Below are 24,828 nucleotides of genomic sequence, written 5' to 3'. Positions count from 1 at the left end.
GAGATTGGGTGAATGAGGCTTATAGTAAAAATGCATTTTGAGTGTGCAATTAAAGTAGAAAAGTGCTTTGTAAGCATCGATCTATTTACCAATCATCTACTCTTTTTGACTGTTGCAAATCTGAATGACTACAATCTTGAAACTGTACTTTTCTGCTATCCAAACAGAACAAAGAATAGACACACTGGCTGAGAAAGAGGCTCTGTGGGAAACATGACACTAAGCTGGTCCTTGTCCCCATACAGTGAAGGCAATGAGTCTGTTTTCTAATTTAATGAAAGCTTTCACAATTTTTTATTATTCTTGACAAAACCAGTGTATGTTATTCTTTGCAAAACTGGTAATTTTACTGTTCTGGCTCAAACGTCTTTTAGGGGCACTAAAACTTCATCTACACAAGTGTAGTCAATCTATTTAATAAATTGCAGTCAAAGTTCCTCAATAAAACAAACAAAAACAAAAACACACACAAGGTCAACAAACTATTTCCTTTATTAGAAAGAAATCCTTGAATGAACTCTAAACGTTATGATATTACATGCCATATATACAGTTATATACATAAAAGTGCAATGTCACATTGAGTAAGCTGTTTATTTATGATCAATTCTGCCATATAACTGTTTGGAAAATGGCACAATTTCTTATACACTTCATCATCCTGCACTGCATTTTCTCAAAAACACGGCATCTAATATGCGACCGGGCAGAGTGTCTGAAGTTCCTCTAAAACATTTCCAAAGGCACTTTCACAGAATACAGATGTACATAACACCACAGAGTAGCTTAAAGCCTACAGACGGCATAACTTGAGTCCTACTGTTGCTGATGTTACATAGTGACAAAAACACATTTTTTATATACACAACTGGCTTCACACTATAGGTGGGACACCTGTATCTCTGGATATTTATTCCACATCATATCTTCTAAGTGATTTCTACCCAGAAACACAACAAATATAACAAAAAGAAGATTACAAAAATAATGAAAGTTAGTAATTCAGAAATTAATTAACCTTTAATTATTTATACATATAATATTTGTCAAGTCAAAGATAGTGTAAACCTGCTGTTAGAGAGCATTGCTTATGCACTGCAACCTAACTACCAAACTCTTTTCTATATGTAACTATGCTAGCCAAACACTCCAATGACATGCACCCGGCTCTGTTATTTCTACAGCACAGAGGTTAAAAAAACAAAAACAAATGGAGACATACAGGGGTGCAGCCACAAAACTGGAAGTCTGGCACATACAATTTTATGAGGCTATTGCATTTTGAAATCATTATATAGGAGCTGACTGACCCACGTAGCCCATTTCTTTCCATGCACTTCTAAGTATCATCCACACAAATCGGTAAATGCGCGAAAAGAGCTTCAATGTCAGTCTGAGAGCAGTATGCAAACATTATTGACATTCTTTCCCAAATATAAAACAGACTAGAGGACTCAAAGCAAGCTGCTGTTTTCAAACACCTTCGCAAAGAGAAGCACAGGAAGCAGGGGGAACGTATTAGGAGGCTTTTACAACTAACAGTCATCAGGTCCATGGCTACTGGCAGCACAACCACAGGGCGCCACCTTGAGTCTAAACATGAAGGATCAGTATCCGTGCTTTGACTTATAAACTCATGTCTTTGGGTAAATAAAGCCAAACAAGGCATAAAAGGAAGCTATGGCATGTAGTCCACGCAGTGTAACAACATATTTTTCATCATCATTTTCTCCCTAAAGGTTACACAGATGCAAAAGCAAACACATATCAGGCGCATTTCTTCCCACAACCTAAGGTAACGTTGCAGGAATTTATGAACGCATCAAAATGTTCAGACGTAAAAGTCATAAAGCAATAGTGGTTTTATCCAATCATCATCTGTCATTCCAGGCAATATGCTTAAATAAATCTGAGTGAAGCCAGCACAGAGGTGATCTTTGTACTTAACAAAACACAACAGACGGCATGCTTTGCTGAAGAAAGCTGCAGTTTACATGCGAGTGGAAAAAAGCATACTGGTGTCAGTACTACTCATTTATTAACAGAGTACCGTTAATAAATAATCTGTAAAGGGCTCTTTTGGCTCCTTAAAACTCTTTCTGCCCAGCAAGTCACAGCACCTTTTCTATTAATGAACATCTGATGTATGATCTATGTACTGGTTCGCAACACCTCCGAAGGCCATTCTAGATAAAAGGGAAAGAAAAATCTAATCTGTGGTCACGACAGCTCTCACCACAGGTTCAAGAACTGCATGCACCACATGTTGTTCAGAGTTACAGTTCATTATCATCTGTAAACTAAACTAATGTGTACATTTTCTAAAACTTTCCGGAAGCCTTTGTGATTTGTTGTTTTTAAAATCTTTTTTTAAAGATATCTGTTATTTAATATTAATATTACCTAAACATATTAACACAAATCTGAGACAACAGACAAATCTGTCTTCACTACAACTCCTACATCAATAACTCAGATCTAATCCTTTTTAAATTCTTGTTTTCAGATTCAAACCATCAAAAAGAAATGTCTCCAATCCAGGGCCAAGTATTTTACACACTCTTAGATATTACTTGTACTCTCTCTGAGAACTGTAAACACTGGTTTCACAGTCTCTTGGGAACTAGATTGAGAGTTTTTGATTTACATTCTCCGATTCCTGCCCTGGAGGTTACATGGTGCAGGACTTATCCAGAGGGTCCTGAGAAGAATTAGCAGGAGGCTGAGGGGCCTGATTTGATTTTGGTAAGACCATGGGCTTGGGCCTCAAAGCGGGGGGTTTGAGCTGCACCCCCATGCGTGGTGCTACCACGGGCTTGAACGTGCTCACAGAATCATTGGAGGAGCTGGTGCTGCGGCGGGTGGGCGGCTCAGTGTTGGCAGTTGACCGCAGCATGACGGCGTGGATGGGGCTGAGGGACTCGCTGGAGCTGGCCGGCGTCGGACCTCCGCCGCTGCTGCCGGAGGTCTGCCGCTGCTCCAGGGTGTCCAACACCACGTCGGGGGCGTGCTTGGCTGAGCTCTGCCGCTCCAGCTCTCGCAGCTCATTCAGAGCAGTGTTCATAGTTTCCTCTATGTCCTGCAGGAGAGGAGAAAATGTGCGTGAGAGAGGATGATAATGACATAGGCAAGACACGAGCAGGAGGGTTAAGATGAAAAAAAGAGAGAAAAAACAAGAAGGCAAGATTGGATGGAGAAATTAAGAGTGAAAAAGACCAGAAACATGCAAAAACATGGAGAACACAGACACAATATAAAAGAAGACCACAAGGAGAGATTTTTTAAGAAAACACCAAGCATGCAGTATACATGCAAAGTTAGTAGACAATATTACTTAATACTGGCTCTTCTCCCTCACCATGTTAATGGCTCTGGATTGCAAATGAGATGCAGAGATGACATGTTCATCTTAGCATGCTCCCAGTAGGCAGACCGACAGCCCAGCACAGTTTAAGGTGCTCTCTGTAACCCTCTGCTTTCTAAACGACAGCCTATAAAAGACTATGGCTCCACTATTATATAATCTTATATGACAGAAGCCATATTAGAATGATGACAAAATTCAAGACTTTGGAATATTTGGCATTTTCCAAAAAATTCAGAATTTATAGGAATATTGTGTGTAGGAGTATACTGTGATCCCTGCCGTCTGCCTGTGAAGCTAGTCTTTTGCGTTTCTTTAGCACAGGGACTAGGTTGCAGCCAGAGGAAGCAGAAGACTGGGACTGACTATGTTTTTACAGGGCAGGGCAGGGCTTTGATGGTGGAGGGAGCTGCGGTCGGGTCGCCGCTCGTCCCGCGCTGACCTGTGCGATGGTCTCCGGATCCAGGGGCTTGCCGCCGTGGTGGTGGTGGTGGTGGTGATGGGCATCGGTAAAGCCTGTGTACTGGCCCGAGGACGTGGAACGTCGAATCGGTGGGCTCTCCATCTTCTTCAGGGACTCGTGACGACTGATATTCGTCAGACTGCTGTGGCCAGCGCGGCGCCGTCGCTCAGGGCTGTCTATGGCAACGTGATTGCGACTTCGCAGCATGTCCCGTGGGCTGAAGTGGCCTAGAACTGGTGAACCCATCTCTGGAGTCCCGCCATGTCCACTATGACTCTGCTGGGAGGTATGCACCATGCAGTGGACATCACTGGGACGGGCAGGTGGCCGTCGAGACGGTGGATCTGATCTTTTCCTGTGTCTGCTGCAATATAAGTGCAGGAAAGAGGAAACAATAGGCAAGCATTAAAAAAAAGCAGTTTTCCTCACCACTACTTCATCACATTAGCTGTGATTTATTAGTAGTTTAAAGCTTCTAAAAACAGAATTAGATGGGGCATATTAGCTTTTTGAGGGAATCCTTGATGTCAAGCATCGGTTAAGGTTATTCTGGAGAGCAGGTAGAATGGATCTGTTGTTCATCAGAGGATCAAAACAGACTCCTCCAGGGGACGGAGCTGAGTATGAATGCACTTCTATCACACATAAATCCCTTTACATTAACAGACTGCTCCACGCCAACATCAGTTTCACTGAAGCATTTGTGTTACTCCATAAAAGACCAGTAAAGGAGCGCATCCTCCTTTGTATTGCTCCAACAGGTTCAGCTCTGTTGTGGTTGTCATACTTACGCAGAGTCGAGGGCTGTAACGATTAATCAAAGCAGCTCATCACTTACAGTCAAGCAGCGCAGTGTCTAATTTTATTATCACTTGCTTTTTGAGTTGGTGTTACATTTATGGAAATAGTGACAACTTAAAAGATTCAATTAGTAATACAGCATCTGGATTCTAATGCAGGTCAGGTCAGTTATTAGAGTTAATCATCTTCAGTAATAACTCTTCCTCGGTTGTTTCTCCGAAACAAACGGCTTCAAGTAGAGAGTTTACATCAGCCCTATGAACGAGCTCTCAGACATTATCATTAACATTTCCAGGCAGTTTTATTACTGTGATAAAGAAAAAGCAGTAATGAGGATGGACGAGAAGGTGGTGAATATTTTGGTGAATATAATGTGAGCTCTACCTGCAATGCCAGAGTATCAGGTAAATCCAAACAGACCTTTGATTATGTAACACTCTGAAACCCACACACATCTGAATGTAAATTTATAAATTCATGCGCATAATAAAAACATATGACTGCACCAATGGCTGCTGTTGAAAGCTCACACACTAAATAATAGAGATCCAGTGGTGGAGTGGTGCAGACACGGTGTCTGGTGAGGAAACAACATTTTTTTTTTTTCCCTTGACTGCACTGACATTTCTTGAATAGCAAAACAACTGCAGCACCTGCTTATAAACTGCAGGTGGAGCAGTCAGCATGTATGTCCTTAATCTTCCTCTGGGACAGCATGTACTACAACAGGCACCGCAACTTACTCTGCAAGCTGTCACCGCATTGACAGCTCACCCTTTGCTTATTATGGCTTCGACTAATAATGTAACAGAAATCACAAGACGCTGTACGTGCCCCTCTTCATTAACACAGAAAAACAGGCCGAGTGAAGGAATTGTTCTGGTCACATCAACATGCTTCTTCTCCACTAAAAGAGGCTCTAACACAGCTGTCTTGTTTACTAATGCTTACTGTGATTACCATAGAAGTCTGTCTGGTGAGCGTGTTATTGACTGAGACCACCAAGAGGGGAAAATATCCAAAGAAAAAAATATCCAGTGGTATAAATGATTCAAAACTTGCTGTTTGAATGGAAAAGTAGATAGTGAGCAGGGGGAGGGTGGAGGGTAGAAGAAAGAGGAGAGAGGTGGGGATCACCTGGGAGCCAATGACAGGAAGAGTGTGACAGATTCTAGTTTAAGGACTTTGAGGACGCTTATTAAGGCTGATGTTAAAAGGATGATTCATTCAGATATGTTCAGCTGCATACCAATACCTGCAGTGGTGTAAATATTGCCTCTAGCATGAATCATCAACATTTCAACAGTGAAGTAGAGGGAGTGAGTATGGCTCTGAATAAAATAGCATGTGTTTGGCCAAAACCCAGTAAGAGATATTTCAAGGTCGCTTATCCTCCACCAATGAAAAGAGAAGCAGGAGACAAAATACTGGCACTAACCAGCAGAGAGACTGCCAAAAAGACTGAGGTGTGATTGGATTTGTGTGTCTACACAGTGTGTGTGTGTGTGTGTGTGTGCGCCAATCCTCCATGTGCATGACTGAAATAGTTGTTTAATACTCATACTTTCTGACGGGAACTGTCTGGTAACTTGGGACAAAACAATGTGGCTGATGCTTGCAATTAGACAAAGAGCTGAGTTTAGGAAACACAATGTCAGAGGAAGGCAGCACACTCAGGAGTTACTGTTACTGCTGCCGTAAAACTAATGGTCTCCAACTGCCCTGTTTTACGTAAAATGGAAACATTATGAATAATTTGCAGTGATTTAACAGGGTAAAAGTCAAATTTGCAGTAAACTAATTACAGTGAAACAAGGGTGTCAAACATAAGGCCTGGGCCCAGAATTGGCCCAGCAAAGACTCCAATCTGGCCCGCTGGATTACTTTGGAAAATGTGAAGGAGAACAAGAATTTTGGACTTTTTAATTTAATTTTCATAAGTTTTACAGCTTTTCCTACTGATAAAAACCTGCCCCATGGCTATTAATGCCACAACAAAGACTTTAAGCCCATAGAGTCTAGGGCTGCCACAAACGATTATTTTGATAGTCGACTAGTCACCGATTATTTTTGCCATTAGTCATCAGATCATCATCCATTGGACATAAAACGTACAGCTTATTGCACCAGCAGCATCTGCTCTTATATAACTATCATTAGCTTACAGCTTTAAGCGTTTAAAGTATGTGCTAACTAAAAATAAAGACAAGATAGTTTATTAAAAATTTTAATGAAATTTGCAGATTGTTTCGGTGAAGTTTAATAAACTCCTTGCTATCTAAAATATAACAGGACACCGGAGTATATTCTCCAGCATCTCACACTTCTGATAATCAGCTGTCTGCTTGACGTTTATTCAGCTGTGTAAAAACTATAACTTTAATCTCAGCCAAACCGATTTACTTAGGAACAAATAAAATACTACAAAAAGCCAAACAATAACATTGTTAAGTTATCCAAGTGACTTATATATCACGTTTAACCTGAGTAGCGAAAGACAGCGGTGGGTTTCAAAACGATTTGCTGGGAGTCCGGTGTTCTCACGGCGCTAGTGACCTAGCCCCCGGCTAGCTATCGAGCTAGTGGGTAACAGACGTCTCCGAAAACGTCGGAGTGCTTTTGAAAATATGCGGTGTCCTGATAAACTGAGCAGATATTTGAGGTTTACACAGCTACATTCTCGCCTGAAAATATGTTAAACGTTTATTTTGTGACCCAGAAAGAATAATAAGAGCAATATTAAAACTAACTAGCTGCCGCCATTGTTGACAACTGAGCTGGGCCGCGCTATGAATTCTGGGACACAGCTTCTTCTTCTTCTTCGGGGTTTAACGGCAGCTGGTTCCTTGTACATGCAGTGCTGCCATCTTCTGTTTCAGTTCGTTATTACACTCTTAAATCCTGCTACTTATTCCTGCATCTTTTGTGATCTTACAAAGCTTCAAACGACGCGTCGACTATTAAATCAGTCGTCGACGATTCTGATAGTCGACGTAATCGTGACTAGTCGACTAATCGTGGCAGCCCTAAAAGAGTTGTGCTGACAGATTCCTTTCTCTTGAAATAACTGTTAATTTTGCGTCCCACATAAGACCAAAGTGGGCTGGATTTGGATGTAAAACAAATTTTGACATCACTCTTTAAAAACGTGGGAAGAGCGTCTATGATCCAAATTAAAAATTTTAAAGGTTTTTTTTTTTGATATTCAGAACTGCAAAATCTCTGTGGTCCCTAATTAAGGTATTTGACAGAAATTGTGTAAAAAAACCAAACAAACAAAAAAGCATCAACAGCTAGCACTGTTTTACAGCAGTATACCCACCTGGTGATGAAGGCTTCAGAGATCCTGGTGTCATTGGGTGAACCGATGTCTTTTCCTGAGCATTTATCCTCCCCAGCATGGCCACTGCTGGCCTCGCTGTCAGCCTTCTGACTCAGAGTGTCTGAGAAGTTGTCATCTCTGGGACACAGAGACAGTGTGACATTGAGACATGAAAAGAGCAAGAAGTGATAGACAAACCCACAGTAGAAAAAAAAAAAGGGACAAATCAGCAAATCAGTCAATCTTTTATATTTGTTCAGTTCTTCAGTATCAGTATTTTCCATCCGTTTCCTGAGAGTCAGCATGTGTCACCCCCACCCCCACCCCACAAGGTCTACGGAGTCAGATGAGTCATAGTCCCGAACCTCTCAGCATTCTGGTGATGCGCTGTGTCGGCGACACGCACAAACACTCACACACAAACCAGCTGCATGAGTTTCAGTGAGCTGTGTCACTGGATACTCGGTACAGTTGGTGCCTGTCAGGTGGCAGTAATCAGACCTACTGAGCTGCACTGTTGCCTCTGATGGCATCATCAAACACAGTCACTTATTTAGCAAATCCACATGAACGCACAGGGTCACAGCACAGACGAGCACTTCTCCAAAGCAGAGGCAGCTACCAACAAAAATTACAAACGAATTTTCACAGTCAAACGTTGACAGGTGACATCTTGTGCCAAAGTACTTTAGGAAACATCTCCCTGTATATGTTATTTTTTTACAGGACGAGTGAAGATTGCAATCTTGTGCGCTCTTACTTTCCTCTGCCTGCTCACTTTAAGTAGAGACCAGGACGTTACTTCCTTGGGAACAACGTGTACAGCTGTAAATTTCTGTGCTCTTTCATTAACTAAGATGACACCCCATCAGCAGTGCTCCCTCCTAGTGAATTATTGATAGGGGTCCTTTGACGGGACAACAGCAGCAGGGGAAGGAGGAAAACAGAAAGAGCGTGAAGGCATTCCAAATGACTGTTTTGCCAGCCAGCTACTAAGTGATTGGAGTGATTCTGTTCCAGTCCTAACGAGACAGTGACTTCAGTCCATTAGGCACCAACAGTCGCTATGGCAGAGTGCATGCTTGTTAGTGCTGAGAGCACGAGACGGTGACAGAAGGCTTGGTTAAGGACCCTGGAGATGCAGAAAGCTCCACAGCTGAGCAGGGATGACAGTGGAGGACAAGACAAATGAGCCTGAAGGTCCCCTGTGCGCGACCCTATAGTAACCTGACGGCCTAGCAGCCTTTTTGTGGAGCAAAGTCAACAAGGACAAGTGTGTTGTTTAACCCACAGGGATATTTTGCTAAGGACTTTAGCTCTCAGACTCTAAGTGGATCCGGCACTAGTTAAGCAGCCTTTGGTATAATAATTAAGCGAGGAGAGGTCAGAAACTACTCGTTCATCTTCCAACTAAAGAATTCCATTTTAATTGTATAATTAAAAATATATAAAAATTACATTTTTATATACATTCAATCTATAAATGAATGTATTACTTTCAGTGGTTCTTTATAAACACCTTCTGTTAGAGCATTTTTCAAGGTTTGAGGACTCTGTCAGCTGTGGAACGAGTAAATGTTTTCCCTCATCTTAGGTTTAGTTCAAAAGATGCTGGCATCATATTTACTGAACAGATAGGAAACAGTATAAATCTTCCTGTCCAGCCTCAGCTCAGATAAGCTCTAGCCCAACCCCCACACCCCTGAACTGGATAAGCAGTTAAGAAAATGGATGTATGAATGTTCCCATCCATCTCTTGGGAAGAAAGTACATAACATATATTATGAACATCTGATTATTCCTTTACAACTGCCTACAGTTTGAGGTTAGCTAGAGGTAAACTGACTAGTCAGTATTCACTGTGCATGATGCACATCTTTTGTTTGTGCTCAATACAGAAGATATTTATTGCTCTATATTTGTAGGACACTCACATGTCTTGGACTACAATGTACTGGTGTGGCACCAGGCCATCAATCCCATTGTGCCTCCCCTCCCACCAGTCTTCAGATGCCCGTTGATACAGCAGCAGGGAGGCGCCCTTCTTGAAAGACAACTCTCGAGAAGAGCGCCCGACGTAGTCAAACTTGGCAATGGCTTCAATAGGCTCACCCTCTGTCAAGAGAAAGGATTAGTCAGGTTAAGTACATGTCAGATATGGCAAAGTCATCAAGTACAGATGGTTGTTATTTCATGTGCAGACATTTCTAACAACTGATTAAAGTGCTGTAGACTTGGGAAATAAAAATCTAATTTTGGAAACAAATGCACTTACAAATACAGGCTGGCTACAATTCAAGGGAGTCTAACACCGACATGTTTGTACACGTGAATATGCAGTTGATGCAAGTGCACATGGAGTGCAAGTAAGCTAAGCCAGCTGATTCCCCCGCCCTCAGTTCCAGTCAATAGTAACCCAGCTTTACAACAGCAGGCCAGAGCCACTATGGGCCCTGAGGAGCTTTAGCAGGACATGTATAGAAGCTTTTGAGAGGAGATCTATGCGACTCAGGGGCATGTGAGTCACGGCATGGATCATCAGACTGGGGTGATTACTGCTCAATAATTGTACAAATAGAGCTCTGGATCACTGACAACAGAATGTGAAACATACCGTGAAAAGTTACTGCGTAAAACACCAGCCAGTGGTCGACTGAACAATTATTATTACAGTTTATTTTAATTTACTTGTACACATTTAACTACTTGTGTTCCCCGAATACAATCTGAAGAGAACAACATCTAGAGTTGACTTTACTTTTCAAAAAAGGCACAGTCTCCAAGCCAATATGTATGCACTACAGCAACACGAGGCTAAAAATAGCTTCTTTATTCCTCCCTCGCTCCTACCTCTGCTTTCCTGCCAGCTCACTTTCTCGCTTCAAGTCAGACAGGGGGTCCCTGGACAGACGTAACACAGGCTCTTTATATACGCTGGTAGGAAGGCAACAGAGTAAATGTCTGAAACCTGTCTCAGCTGTGACAACTCATCGTGATATACTGCATCTTTCTCAGGAGTGGGAGATTAATTTCAAGATGAGAATCCCGTGTGCTAAAGAAAATATAGGCTTGATTGTGGAAAGACTTGTGGGCTCTGCATTTCTTCCAGTGTCCTATTTTATCTCATGTATTCTCGTTCAGTTTCATCCCACCTTTAACTTGCTCCTGTCTTTGCTTCACTGGGTTGTCAGTTTTTGCCGTGGCTCCAATGAAATGTGACAAGCAGGAATTTACAGTTTGAATTAATCGGACTGCACTACAGTGGACGAGGCTGTTAATAAAGCAGACGGCACAGTCGTCGGTGCAGGGGAATTCTCTTCCTTCCTCTACTTTCTTCATCCCTTTCAGTCACGTCAATAAGCTGATCCTGCGATCTGTCAATGTGTACCCAAGGCACACGCGTGTGAGCGCTGCAGGGACGTGACTGAAGCTGGAAGCAGCAGGCAGGATTCCCTTTGTCATGTCGTGCAATTATAACTGAAAATCTTTCAGAACCAACTGAACTCGGTTGCACACGTACATGTACGCACCCTCCCACACTGAGACTGGAGCTAAAGAAATGCTGAACCATGAGAGTTGGAGGCATGTGGTCCAAGAGATAGAAACTGTCAGATGTCTTGCACACGCCAGTGGAGCGCGGTTGGTGTGGATGTTGCTTACACCAGTGTTCCCACAGAGAAATGGGGCAGCAGAAGCCTGGTTTGATATGTTTTTAGGATCAATGGCACTAAAGGAGGCTTCTTTTCCCCCACTGCACATCATCATGATGTTAATAATCGCACGCTCTTGCTGTTACAAAACAAACAGCAGACACTGCGGCAAACATGGGAAAAAAAAGAAAAGAAACATGGCTCCTAATAGGAAAACTGACTACGCTCTGCAAAGTATAACAATACATTCCCCTTTAACATCTACAATACAGCGAGCAGGTTCACGTGACATCGAGGGCATCCTGGTATATTCCTGTAACTGCCATAATCAATGAGTCATTTAGTTCATTTCTGACCTTGTGGGAAATTTACCAGCAGACACAACATTAATGTTGCCACTCTAAAACCAGTTAAGCTCCTCGCGTGACAACCATCATCTCAAATGTCACGCGTGTCGGACAGTGTCAAATGTCACAACGCCCAGTTTGTGCCTCCCATATGTTAACATTATTGCTGCTTCAAATAACTGTGTCCTATAGGGGAAAAACTTTAATTTAAGATTGATTTCAAAGCTGTCTTTGCTTAGCAGGTTAATAAAAAGCACAAACTGTTGCAGAGATCAAAGGAAATGTGATTATTTTTACACATACAGCACAAAAGGCTTCAACTCTTGTTTCTTTATATTTTGCTTCCAGAGAGCAACACATTATTGTCACTTTTTAAAGTGGTCTTGAGTGTTTCTCCAGGGATGAACCAGTGTTGTGTCTACACATAACAGATAACTTGGCAAAGAACCAATTTTACTAGTTACTAGTAAAACACAATTCGCTCCCTGGCCCAGAATACTATTTTTGCATCAACAAGGCGAGTTCCAAGAAGCCGTTAGCTGAAACTTGGCATTATCTCAGCATGGTGGAAACTGGTGGATTAAAACCAGAAGTGGCAGGCCTACAAATAAACCAGCTACAGTAGATGAACAGTATCTGAAAGTCACATCCTAAAGAAACTGAACTGGACTTTCAGTTAATCCTCCTACTGTTCTCTGAAAATTCATCAGAAAAGATGTTAGTGGAAGGATGGCTGTAAAGAAGCCGATCTTAAGGAGGGAAAACTGAGAGAAAAGGGTGAGGTAGGCCAAATTAGACAAGAACTAGCCTTGATGTTTGGTTCCAATGATTGTATTAGGGCTGTGCGATATGACCAAAATTAAGGCATCTATCGTCCGATAACGATATAAATCACAAAAATGTAACATTTTCTGTAAATTCTGTGAATCTCGGGCAGCTCGACTTGCGTGAAGTGTTTCCAGCTGGAGTCGAGTGTTTTAACCGATGTATGAAACGATACATTTTTAGACATAAGTTGTAACATCCGCCGTTTTCTTTGTGAGTATTTATTACACGGCGTGCTGCGGGGAAAAGCCTGTTCTAACGTTTGAGTCTAAAGTTTATTTTCTAACACTTGACGGCTCTTTTTTAATTCTCATCCGTAAATAATCTGCTCTTTCACGTGATTCAGTTTATTTTGAAAAGTCTCAACAGGATCTTGAGCTTTATTGTGAAAGGTTTATGTGGAAAATAAACAAGCAGACACGCGATGGTTTTACAGTCGTTGTTGCTAACGACAACGCATAAAAACAAGCCCTTGTCTGTCTGTAGTGTGGTTATATTAAATATAAGCGAAAGAGAGAACTTTAAGAAATGAATATAGCCACTACAGTGACCATCAAAACCATGAAAAATATTGCCGTAAAGAGTTTATTTTGCGACACCACGAAACAAACGATAGCGTAAAATGAAACGATAGATGTTTTTATATCGTCATCCGATATATATCGTTATATCGAACAGCCCTAGCGAGTATGTCCAGAGGAGGTCAGGAATGAGGTACAACAGTGAGCCAGCCATCACAAAAATGGCTCTGTCATGGTTTGAGGCTGGAATCATGGTATTATGAACGCAGAAAAGAACCATTCGATTTTGCTCCACTGTGTAATACTGTGTGGAAAGCTTTCAATTGGCAGAAACTTCATTTCTCAGCGTGGCAATGATACCAAACACACTGCCAATGTAGTAAAAGCATACCTGGATAGAAAAACACAGTGAAACATCGGGCATTGAAGGCCTCAGCTGAGGCCAGGTCTCAACTATAATGAAGCAATGTGGGATCAGAGGCAGTATTCCTGAAGACTACTAAATAAAAAAGAAAGCTTGCCTAAAATAGTTTAGGCTCTGTTGAAGAATAAAAGTCCTCATACCAAACACTGAGCTTCAAGCTCGTTATAACTCATTTTATACAATATTTCCATTCATGTTTGTAGACGTTTCGATAAACTGTTGCATTTATTTGTCATTTTTCCAGGAAAACGTGAATGAAATGAAGAGTGTCTCATGACTTTTGCACAGTACTGCCTGCTTTTTAATCATGAACAAAATGTATCGGGAGCATAAAAACTCACAATGCTGCTAAAATAAAAGTGACTACCCAGTGTCTTATTAAAAGGAATAAGAATGTGTGCATCAAATTTAACAGGATAAGTAAAAATCTGGACCTTTTGTTGACATGAAAGAAATGGGATGACTAATATAGGATTCAACCTCTGTGCAAAACCTCAAAGCAAAAGAGATACTTCAGTGAGGGCCAAAGTGGTGAACAGGTGGACAACCGCACCCTCTTTTGGACCAAACCAAGAAGCTGCTATCGTATATTTCAAAATAAAGGTAAGCATAGGAGTCGGTGAACCTAACTGTTCTTACATCTTGGGGAGCTTTTCATGAAATACCCATCTGGGGAATCCTGGTGAAGACTGACATTATGTCTTTCAGAAGACTGTTTGCCTCTGAAAAATACACAAAATACATAAACTGTGGCTATATTTTCTGAATGGTCACAACTACAATATGACAAAAGATCTTGATCGTCAGTTATCCACACACTTCATTTTTTTCACAAATGTTATCAGGACAGCATATTGCATTAAGACTCTGTGTGTAATCAGCTTGAAACGCATCTGCTCCAACGAGTCAAGGATATTTCTCCACCGGTGTTTGCACACGAGGTGACATTCACTTCCTTTAAAGGCCAACACAAGTTAACACGTTTGAAGCCTTGATAAGAAAGGAGAGAAAAATGATAACTATGTAAGTCTGGAGAAAACAAGCGAGAGTAACTAAACAGGAAACAAGCCCTGTTTTTGTGTCTGAAATCCAACTGAGGTCACAGGGATTTAAAAATAACTGATGACAATAACTTGACCACAGTTCAAGACTCTACAGGGAGGAACTCAGTCAGTGAGGACATCCTCCCAGTCTGCTTAGAGAAGCTTTTGGAACAAAACCATGGCAGCAAGGGCTTTCTGGAAAACACAATCTTCTCGTAATTACTCAAAGTTGATAGCTGCCATCTGTGTTTTACAGTAGGAATAAGTTTCCTCGTCTAATCAGATATTTCCTTTGGTTATACTTAACAGTAAGATGAGGGTCTTTATTTGGAAACCGTGATTAAAAGCTAATGTCAGGAGAAGAGATCAACTGTGGTTTTCAAAGTCTCTCTGTGGAGGCTGATGTCAACATGTAGCTTGGTGATAACGTGGAAGGATTTGGGTGACTGCTTTCAACAGAAAAGGTTTAGGAAAGTGTGTTACTAAGGTAAGACAATAAAATTAGGTTCAACAGTAGTTCAAGTATTTCTTGCACCGTTCTGTCTACATCTGGTCAGTTTTCTGTCAAAGTTATCTCTCACTTTTTAATGAGCTGAAAGTTTTATTGTCCTTTTCTGCTTTTTACTGTAAGTTAAACAGCAAAGTCATACCACGTCTAATCTTTTGGTCTCAACTAACTCACTAAATATTTGATTTGGACATGATGAACTGGTATCCATTTCATGGAAACAAAGGACCACATGTCTGATCACACAACAGCGTCTGGCTGAAGTACTTAATATCCTCCAGTGTCAACAACAGCCCGGTGTTTTTTCTTCGTTTCTTCATTTCTATATATATTTCTCTGGGACATATGGAAATGTAGTTAAATGTAGACTTTATTATTTTTGAACCACAGATAAAATGTGACACTTTTGAAACATGCTTCATAAATCTGCCATAAATTACTTGTGCGCTGATTTTTCACAAAGGGAGTTAAAAATGTAATCCAAGGTTGGGACCTTTAAGAAACAAGTTTCCATTCCCAGGAGGCCCAAAAGGTGCAGACCACCAAGGAATTTGTAAAATGAGGGGGTGCCGTCCAAAGCCCCAAGGAAAGCAGAACCATTAGAATATGAATGGCTGTCTGTCATTCTGAGCCCGGTTCCCTGGCTCTTCAAGGTTAATGCATTTATCGGGCTGAAAGGCAGGATTAGCCACCCGGAGCTGCAGAGACACAAGTTTAACCCCCCACGCACCAAAGACTGGGGGGGGGTTAAATTTAACCGTGCATATGCTAAATGAACAATGGTTACAATAATTAGTTTTAGTTCTATATTTAGTGATTGCAACTCCTAAAAACACAATTTGATTGGACTCTAGAAGGACACAAAGGTATGTAAGAGCAAGTTTAAACATTTGTATGACTATTTACTGCTGTGCAGTCACTCACCATCCTCGCTGGTGTGCGTCTCTGTTCCTCCCTCATTGTCTACCTCCTCCAGGGCTCCATGCTCGCTATAGGGGCTCTCACTGTTGGGGACAACATCCAAATTACCAGGGTCACAGCCACAACAGGGTTCAAGGACTAAGGTACATTTCAACAACACACACAAAAAATTTTAATGATAAAAAGCCATTCAAGACAAGATGAAAAGCAGGAAGGTTTTTTACAATTAATAAGACATGGAGGATGTTCAACCAGCAGCCATTATCAAGAGTTTCCCATTGTGTGGTTAGGAAGTCTTTCTAAATGATCATCTGGAAATGAAGAGTGAGAGCTGACAGGAACGCCACACATGACCGCAGATTACCCCGGCCAGGAAATGAACGTCTGCGTCCAAGCTAACATGTCAGTAGCAACCTCCTCTTTAGGGAGAGGAGGAGGCAACGAATGGAAAAGAAAATCCCAGGGGTTATGTCTCACTCGGGGAGACACAGGCACGCTGAGACAGGTGATTTACTCTGGCCATAGATAAATCGCTGTCAGGCTGCGGTGATGTGGGGGCAGCACAGACGAGGAGAAACAGAGGTAGATAAAGTCGGGAAGAAACAAGCGATAACCTTATATACAGATGTGAGGCTGGTTTTTGTCTTGCTTGACTGCAGTTTGCTCTGCATTTCAACTAATCAGCCCCTTCCTGCCAGGTGGCCTCTTTTTTCTTCTGTCATGATCGTAGAAATTAAAACGATCGTTTCAGCCTGTCTCATCTAAATACAGTCCTGAAACATGAGCTACCTCGTCATGTTCTTCAGCTGCACGTGTTGAACTGGTATGTGTCATAGCTCACATCCACTCCCCAGTGTGAACATCTCTGGATGTTTGGGTCCAGTAAATGCGGCACTTCACCCGATTTAGGTATAGCACTGTCGGCATACGTTCTTATTTCTTACCAGTAGTCCCCGCCCGCCATGCACTTCTCATAGATGGGCCCATCCAGTTCTTTGACATCAGGAAAGATGGTCTCGTGGTGGATGATGATCGTCTTGATGATCTCGTTGACGTGGGCCTGGCACGAGACCTGGTCCTGGCTGTCTGGTGTGGGCATGAGTGTTGGGCCAAAACATATGGCCAGGTTGTATGGGTCCATCATGTTCTCATCACTGTACTGGGACAGACTGAAGGGAGGGACGGAGGGTGAAGAAACAAAATATAAAGGAGTAAAAGGTTGGAATATTTTAGTATAAAGTATTTCAGACAAATCATTGAGCAAGGGCAATCATGATGTTTAGGATGTTATTTTTGTTAAACTCACTGGTCGAGGAAGGCAAAGAGGTAGCGCATCACAATGAGGACCGATCTGGGAATGGTCAGGAGGATCTTACGGATGTACAGCGCTCTCTCATACAGGTTTTCTATTCCTTTTTAAAAAAAAAAAAAATAGGGGGGCGGGGGGGGGGGGGGGGGTGGTCAAAAAGAGTATGTTGTTAGCAATAAAAAATTTATAAACCAAAAAAATAAAAGCATATATAACAAGTTTTTCTCTGGTTCAGTCCATGGAGTAGACGTCTGGGGCTTACACTTGTGTAATCTATCGACGTTATCCACATACTCTCAAGTCTAAAGACATAAATTCGGCCAAATACTTAGTAGAAACATTAAATATTTAAACGGGCACAGACGTTTAATTGTATAAAGTCCTCGTGGACACAGGCGATATGTTGACTCTGGTAATTACCCTCACCACAACTTTGGTTTATCACCCGATTCTCTCATAAAGGAAGAAGAAGTGAAAATAGGCGCTCTGTCACGCGCACATTTTGTTTACCTTTTCAGAAATATCACGAAAAAAAGAGCAGCTTTATTATCATTTTCACAGAGAAAAAATATTGTGCTTTAGTAAGATGCAGCCGGAGAATGTCGACCTTTCTGTCCTTCGTTACTATTATGTTTGTCTCAGTGTGGCACCTGAAGCCGGCTGTTTTAAGCAGCTAAGCTGGGGCTGTGCTGGCTGGGCTGCTAAAAATAGCCATGTCACCCTCCAGCCACTGTGTGCCATCTGGGATTTGGGCTTCTGGGATACTTGTGATGTATTTCATTTTTCATGAATACCTAACTTGGATTCTGTGAGGCTCTCAAGCACTTCAGAAGCTGCTATTTAAAGATCTATTCGAACGCAGACTTCTACATCACGTGTGTGCAGCACATCCTCGCGAAGCATTCTTACTGCAAATTCCAAAATGAAAGATATCACAAGCCGCAGTGCACGGCTGCGGTGAAAATGAAACAGTCAACTGAGAGCGGTTAAACGATCTCGTAGCTGGTCTGAGCTGCTCCATATGGGAATAAGGTTTATATATGGAGCCTGCTGGGCGCTCAGCCCACACTGCAATCACTGGCATGCAGAGCTGGGAAATGTAAACAGGGAATCCCCATCACTCATCCAGCACAAATGTGTAAACGACGGTAGACCCAAGAAACTCAAGAGGACACACTTCACACACTTGCGAGTACACAAAGAACACACACAAATACACGGGGCACACAATCACTCCCGCAGAGTCGCACGAGGCATCGGGACGCACACTATGTCCATGTGACTTTGTGCATATTCAATTGTTCTTTAACAGAGCTGATGTGATGTAATGCAGTGTCATTCAAAGAGCTGACTGAACTGTGGAACGATTCAGACAAATTCACAATGTGACCATTCTTGTGAGGACTCCACTGCAGATTCAGCCCAGGGCTGCGAACATTCAACACTCCACCAAAACTCTATGGTCAGCTTTGTGCCGCTCACAACAGATCGGCTCCTGCTCAGAGCTCAACACAGCAGAGCAGGACCCACAAAACGCAAGTCCGAGTTCAGACTTCAGAATGACAAAGAGTTCAAGCAAGACTACAAGGAATATCCCAAAATGTTCAAACTTTCATTATCGGATACAGTGGGGCAAAAAAGTATTTAGTCAGCCACCGATTGTGCAAGTTAAATAAGTATTTGGTCAATAACAAAAATACAACTCAATACTTTGTAACATAACCTTTGTTGGCAATAACAGAGGTCAAACGTTTACTATAGGTCTTTACCAGGTTTGCACACACAGTAGCTGGTATTTTGGCCCATTCCTCCATGCAGATCTTCTCGAGAGCAGTGATGTTTTGGGGCTGTCGCCGAGCAACACGGACTTTCAACTCCCACCACAGATTTTCTATGGGGTTGAGGTCTGGAGACTGGCTAGGCCACTCCAGGACTTTCAAATGCTTCTTACGGAGCCACTCCTTTGTTGCCCGGGCGGTGTGTTTTGGATCATTGTCATGTTGGAAGACCCAGCCTCGTTTCATCTTCAAAGTTCTCACTGATGGAAGGAGGTTTTGGCTCAAAATCTCACGATACATGGCCCCATTCATTCTGTCCTTAACACGGATCAGTCGTCCTGTCCCCTTGGCAGAAAAACAGCCCCATAGCATGATGTTTCCACCCCCATGCTTCACAGTAGGTATGGTGTTCTTGGGATGCAACTCAGTATTCTTCTTCCTCCAAACACGACGAGTTGAGTTTATACCAAAAAGTTCTACTTTGGTTTCATCTGACCACATGACATTCTCCCAATCCTCTGCTGTATCATCCATGTGCTCTCTGGCAAACTTCAGACGGGCCTGGACATGCACTGGCTTCAGCAGCGAACACGTCTGGCACTGCGGGATTTGATTCCCTGCCGTTGTAGTGTGTTACTGATGGTGACCTTTGTTACTTTGGTCCCAGCTCTCTGCAGGTCATTCACCAGGTCCCCCCGTGTGGTTCTGGGATCTTTGCTCACCGTTCTCATGATCATTTTGACCCCACGGGATGAGATCTTGCGTGGAGCCCCAGATCGAGGGAGATTATCAGTGGTCTTGTATGTCTTCCATTTTCTGATGATTGCTCCCACAGTTGATTTTTTCACACCAAGCTGCTTGCCTATTGTAGATTCACTCTTCCCAGTCTGGTGCAGGTCTACAATACTTTTCCTGGTGTCCTTCGAAAGCTCTTTGGTCTTGGCCATGGCGGAGTTTGGAGTCTGACTGTTTGAGGCTGTGGACAGGTGTCTTTTATACAGATGATGAGTTCAAACAGGTGCCATTCATACAGGTAACGAGTGGGGGACAGAAAAGCTTCTTACAGAAGACGTTACAGGTCTGTGAGAGCCAGAGATTTTCCATGTTTGAGGTGACCAAATACTTATTTTCCACCCTGATTTACGAATAAATTCTTTACAAATCCTACCATGTGAATTCATGGATTTTTTTTTCACATTCTGTCTCTCACAGTTGAAGTGTACCTCTGGTGCAAATTACTGACCTCTGTCATCATTTTAGGTGGGGGAACTTGCACAATCGGTGGCTGACTAAATACTTTTTTGCCCCACTGTATGTATAACCCCCCCCCCCCCCCCCCCCCCACAAGGCTACAGTGTATAATATAAGATGATATGAGAGCTAATTATTTTAGGTCTTTAAGACAATAAAATCACCAGGATCTAAATCCATCTAAATTAGAAAAATATGCTCTTCACTGTAACGCAAAGTATTTAAAATAAGTATGTAAATAAATAAAACTTGTTACAGAAAACAAACAATCAATCACTCATAAAAAGCGACTGACTGATAATACACAAAAATATGTTCTTACTGATGCAGGACAGCAGCTCATTGAACCTCTCTTTGGGGAAAAGAGGGTTCTCCAGACCTCGGAAGTACAGTTTGAGAACGCCAGCCACCGAATTGATGTCATGATTATTCTCATCGTCTGCCAGAGGGTCATTTCCTAAAACAAAGAGAAGCGAGCAGGTCAAGTTGGATTTATTTTATTGCATCATTTTAGACATATACCTAATTAAAAATAAAATTGGAAACAAATATAGTAGAGATCAAGCTGTTGACAAGCATCTTTTATAGTGAAAACAGAACCCCGGTACCTCTCTCAAATGAGTTCTTGATGTCGTTGACTTCCAGCTGGGATCCAGGTACACGAAATATTCCTTGGTGCTGGAGGCCTGTACAGGGAAAAAACAAAACAAAGAAAGAGCAGAAGACCAACTCATGAGCTTTAATCCACCTGTGGTCATACAGATGAGAAAACAAATTGCCCAAAATGACACATCCTAAGGAAGATCAAAATTACTCATTATTCATATCATTACTAGTAATCAAAAAACATGCCCTTTACTAAGCAAGATTAAGTTACTGTAACTAGCCTGCAATATTTTTTTAGATTTATCTCTGAGTGTCATCAGTTGGTTGCCAGACAAGATGCAGAGGATGTTCTCTACAGTCACACCTTTCAATGCTTAGAATTATAAATCTGCTTTAGTCAGTGATATTTAAACTCAACAGTCATACAAGTGAGAGGTTTCTCACTGTATGGGAGAATGTATGTATGGGAATTTCAGTAGAAGAGACCACATAAAGATAAACAGGGCGGAATTTGCACATTTCCATGGAATAAACTGAAACTCCAACATCTGCATCTGTGAAAGTGTTACTTTGTCCCACACTAGATAAAGTTGGTTGGGTTATAAGAAGACCTCAAAGAAGGTATAAATACAGCAACTACTGTAACACTGTAAGGGCTGACAGTATGCTACTCACCATACAAATTTATGTAGCGAATACAACTCTCAACCACACGAGGAATAGCTTGTCCAGAGTCCTTTGAAGAAAAGTCAGATGAGTAATTCGTCATTTTGTTACATGTTTAAGAGCCTAACCGATACTACATTTCTTTCAGTGATTTGTTACAAAAAAAAAATAAAAAATCACTGGTGTATAATGTCCTTGTTTTTCTTCATTAACACATAAAATCAAAATTGTGCAAAAAATATGTAATAATCAGGATTATATCACATTTTGAGGAGGTAATTTTTCCAAAATCTGATCAATTAAAACACGTGTCTCACTTTTGTGTTTTCTTAATGCATATCTGGTGCATGCAGACTGCTGACTGGTTCAATGTATTGATTGCGGCCCAATAGGAGCCGTTAAAAGAATATAATCATGCACACCCAGTGAAAGTGAAGCTGGTAAGTTTAAATACAAAGTGTGATCTTATTAAGACAGACTGACTTGACCTCACAGCTATTCCTTTGCTCAGTTTCATGGATGTCGTGGATTATCACTAAGTATACAAAAATCACTAACCAACTGGAATAGCAACACCGGAGGCCTATTGAAATGTGCTTAAACATGCCTTATGTCTTTTTTTATGCAAACAATCCAGAGCTGTGCTTAAATTAACAAGAGCTTATCCAAAAGGGCACAGACTCCATATGAAGTTCGGGCCTAAAATGGCCAGATAAGAGCACTTGGATGTGCACTCAACTCTCCTTCTGCCTGTGTGCTGGCTCCTCTTGTAAATCACTGCTGGACGGGGACTCGGTACATGCTTTTATTGATACAGTGGATCTGTTTACAGCCCTCAGGGGTATACAATGAGCCCAAACGCAGCAGCCATACTAAAATCGACTAGCTATGGCTGGAGTGCAGCAGTGAGGGTTGAGGCAGAAGCCGGGGTGCTGCTAGATTATGTAATGCGATCTCTTTGGATATGAGAGACTGATTTTGATCTATAAGGAATAGAAATTTGCACAGACAACTGAAACTACAGCTGTAACCTTCAACTCAGTCTGTCTAAGTGGCAGGTAAATAACTTGTTAGTACAGAATAGATACAGGAAATGAGAAAAGGTTCGCAGCACGAGCCCCCCAACATGCCTCAGAGTTTCTACCTGATGTCGAGTGTGTGAGTTCCGTCGTCCACGGCTAAAGAGAAATGTTGCAAGAGTCGGAGATGATCAGAGATGGAAAAAGGGGAAAAAAGCAAGATCCAGATTAGCACCTCAGCAGCTTCCCACCAAAGCTTTTACTAAGAGAGCGTCACATTCCACTCTGTGCTGGCATCAAACCCATAACAAAACAGCAGGAACTGGACAGGATCAGGCAGGACTCGACACGGCCACCGGCGAGAGGCAGTGAAGAGACCGGAGGAGGGGGGCAGCACACCTTATCAGTTTGGCATCCGCTCCCCGACTGCCATCTATCCTGCTGTTTTCACTGGCCTCTGCTCTTACTCTGGAAGCGGAGGAGAGAATATCTCCCGCCAGAGCAGCTCAGTGATGCCAGGTCAGCAGTGAGTCAGGGGAGCTGATGGAGACAAACATTTATCCTTCCAACTGCTGTTCCCTTCCTCCTGCTGCCCTCCAAATCTATCAATGCCACCACCCCACACATCTGAGAAACAGACCGCCAGAGCTCGCTGACTCATGAGGAAGGTTTCCAGAATCCATCTTAGCACAAATGTTCATGTTTTGTTGTTGATAAATGATGATCAAAGCTAAGACGCTTACGGGGGAACCCACCAAAATGACCAGAAAGCCAGAGGGAAATAGAAAACGGATAGGAGAAGGTGAACAGTCAAGCGGGAGACTGGCAATCAGTACCTTAATAAATGACTCCAAATTGCCATTAAATAACCTAACATTAAAAACAGAGCGGGGTCTAGCCCGCCGGGTGCCAGTGAGGGTTCTGTACGGCCCATTGGGATGTCTAGAACACAAAGAATGAATCAGAAAAGGCAAACAATGCATTTTGTGGTTTCCCTCTTTGCACATTTATGTCCTTTCAAAACCTGAACTGAAGAGGAGGATGACTAATCTTCAAAACCTTTCAACTCCAGGTGATGGCTGGATGGATGAATAAGGGTATTTTTTCAAACACAGCTGAAACCCATGAAATAACATTTTCTTTATAGCCTTTTTTTAATCCTCCACCAGATACAACAGGCCAGAGAAATGCCAGACCCACTGGGAGCTTTGTATGTGTCAGCATCCACCTCGTGACAGAGCCTGCAGGTGACAGTCCCTTTTAGTTAGTGTGTATGTTATAATTCTGTTCTTGACATCTGGAGGACTTAAGAGTAAATTTTCCTCCTCGAAGAGGCAAGTTCAAATTAAACTTCTATTCCTTGTTGAGTTACTAGCCACCAAATAGGGTTCCTTTCATCAAATTAAGCATATTATCTGCTGATAACAGCCAGCCAACGTCAGTCGATAGCGACTCTCTTTAAATTGCTTTAACCGGCCTATGTCTACTACTGCAGAACCCTTTGCAACCTGTCTCTATCTCAGCCTTTCATTTTGTTGTGTGTCCGACTTCATCAACGCCATCAGCTGTCACTGATTTCTGCTGGTCTCCCTGTATATGGTGTCCACCCATGTGCATCAAAGGAAGAGAGGTCCTAGAACTTACTGACAGAAATATCATAATATATAAAACTAGTATAACTAGCTAAGTTATGTAACTACAGAAGTAGTGAAAAGAAAAACTGTCCTGAAGTTTCAGTCGCTGTTGAAAGGGAAGTGAATATGCACAGGTGCTGATGTGTCTACTTTACCTTGTGGTCATGTATTCAGCTCGGTGGCCTGAGATATGAGAAAAGAGACAAGGTGTGACAAGAAGTTAGTTGGGTGGACATGCCAAGACTCATCACTGCAGTCCCTGCAGGGAATTGTGCATATGGCTAACAAAGCATTTGCCATCTGCTCACAACCACTGGCCTTTTGAGCAATCCAAAAGAAACCCATACACACTGTTTTTCCACATAATATTATAACC

The 24,828-nt window shown here is 42.1% G+C and overlaps 1 protein-coding gene across 6 annotated transcripts in view; it reads right to left on the bottom strand.

Moving 5' to 3' along the window:
- Window positions 1-474: 474 nt before the first annotated feature.
- The window catches only part of srgap1a (SLIT-ROBO Rho GTPase activating protein 1a), a 76,573-nt gene continuing 52,219 nt past the window's right edge, over window positions 475-24,828 (bottom strand). The window contains exons 11-22 of one of the 6 annotated variants that reach the window (XM_026176587.2): window positions 24,608-24,635; window positions 23,655-23,760; window positions 21,809-21,869; window positions 21,136-21,213; window positions 20,850-20,984; window positions 17,496-17,601; window positions 17,134-17,358; window positions 16,193-16,272; window positions 9,885-10,065; window positions 7,951-8,088; window positions 3,807-4,191; window positions 475-3,079 (exon numbers count right to left, since the gene is read on the bottom strand). In XM_026176587.2, the coding sequence (XP_026032372.1) occupies window positions 2,672-3,079; window positions 3,807-4,191; window positions 7,951-8,088; window positions 9,885-10,065; window positions 16,193-16,272; window positions 17,134-17,358; window positions 17,496-17,601; window positions 20,850-20,984; window positions 21,136-21,213; window positions 21,809-21,869; window positions 23,655-23,760; window positions 24,608-24,635 (1,931 nt within the window). In that variant the 3' untranslated portion in view covers window positions 475-2,671. Of the gene's footprint in view, window positions 3,080-3,730; window positions 4,192-7,950; window positions 8,089-9,884; window positions 10,066-16,192; window positions 16,273-17,133; window positions 17,359-17,495; window positions 17,602-20,849; window positions 20,985-21,135; window positions 21,214-21,808; window positions 21,870-22,943; window positions 22,978-23,654; window positions 23,761-24,607; window positions 24,636-24,828 lie in introns of all 6 variants that reach the window. The other 5 variants (XM_026176588.2, XM_026176585.2, XM_026176586.2 and 2 more) reach the window with 5 other exon arrangements.

This window comes from Astatotilapia calliptera, chromosome 7, assembly GCF_964374335.1.
Source record: "Astatotilapia calliptera chromosome 7, fAstCal68.1, whole genome shotgun sequence".
Lineage (NCBI taxonomy): Eukaryota > Metazoa > Chordata > Actinopteri > Cichliformes > Cichlidae > Astatotilapia > Astatotilapia calliptera.
Note: the sequence above shows the minus strand (reverse complement) of the source record. Positions and strands in the feature narration are given on the sequence as shown.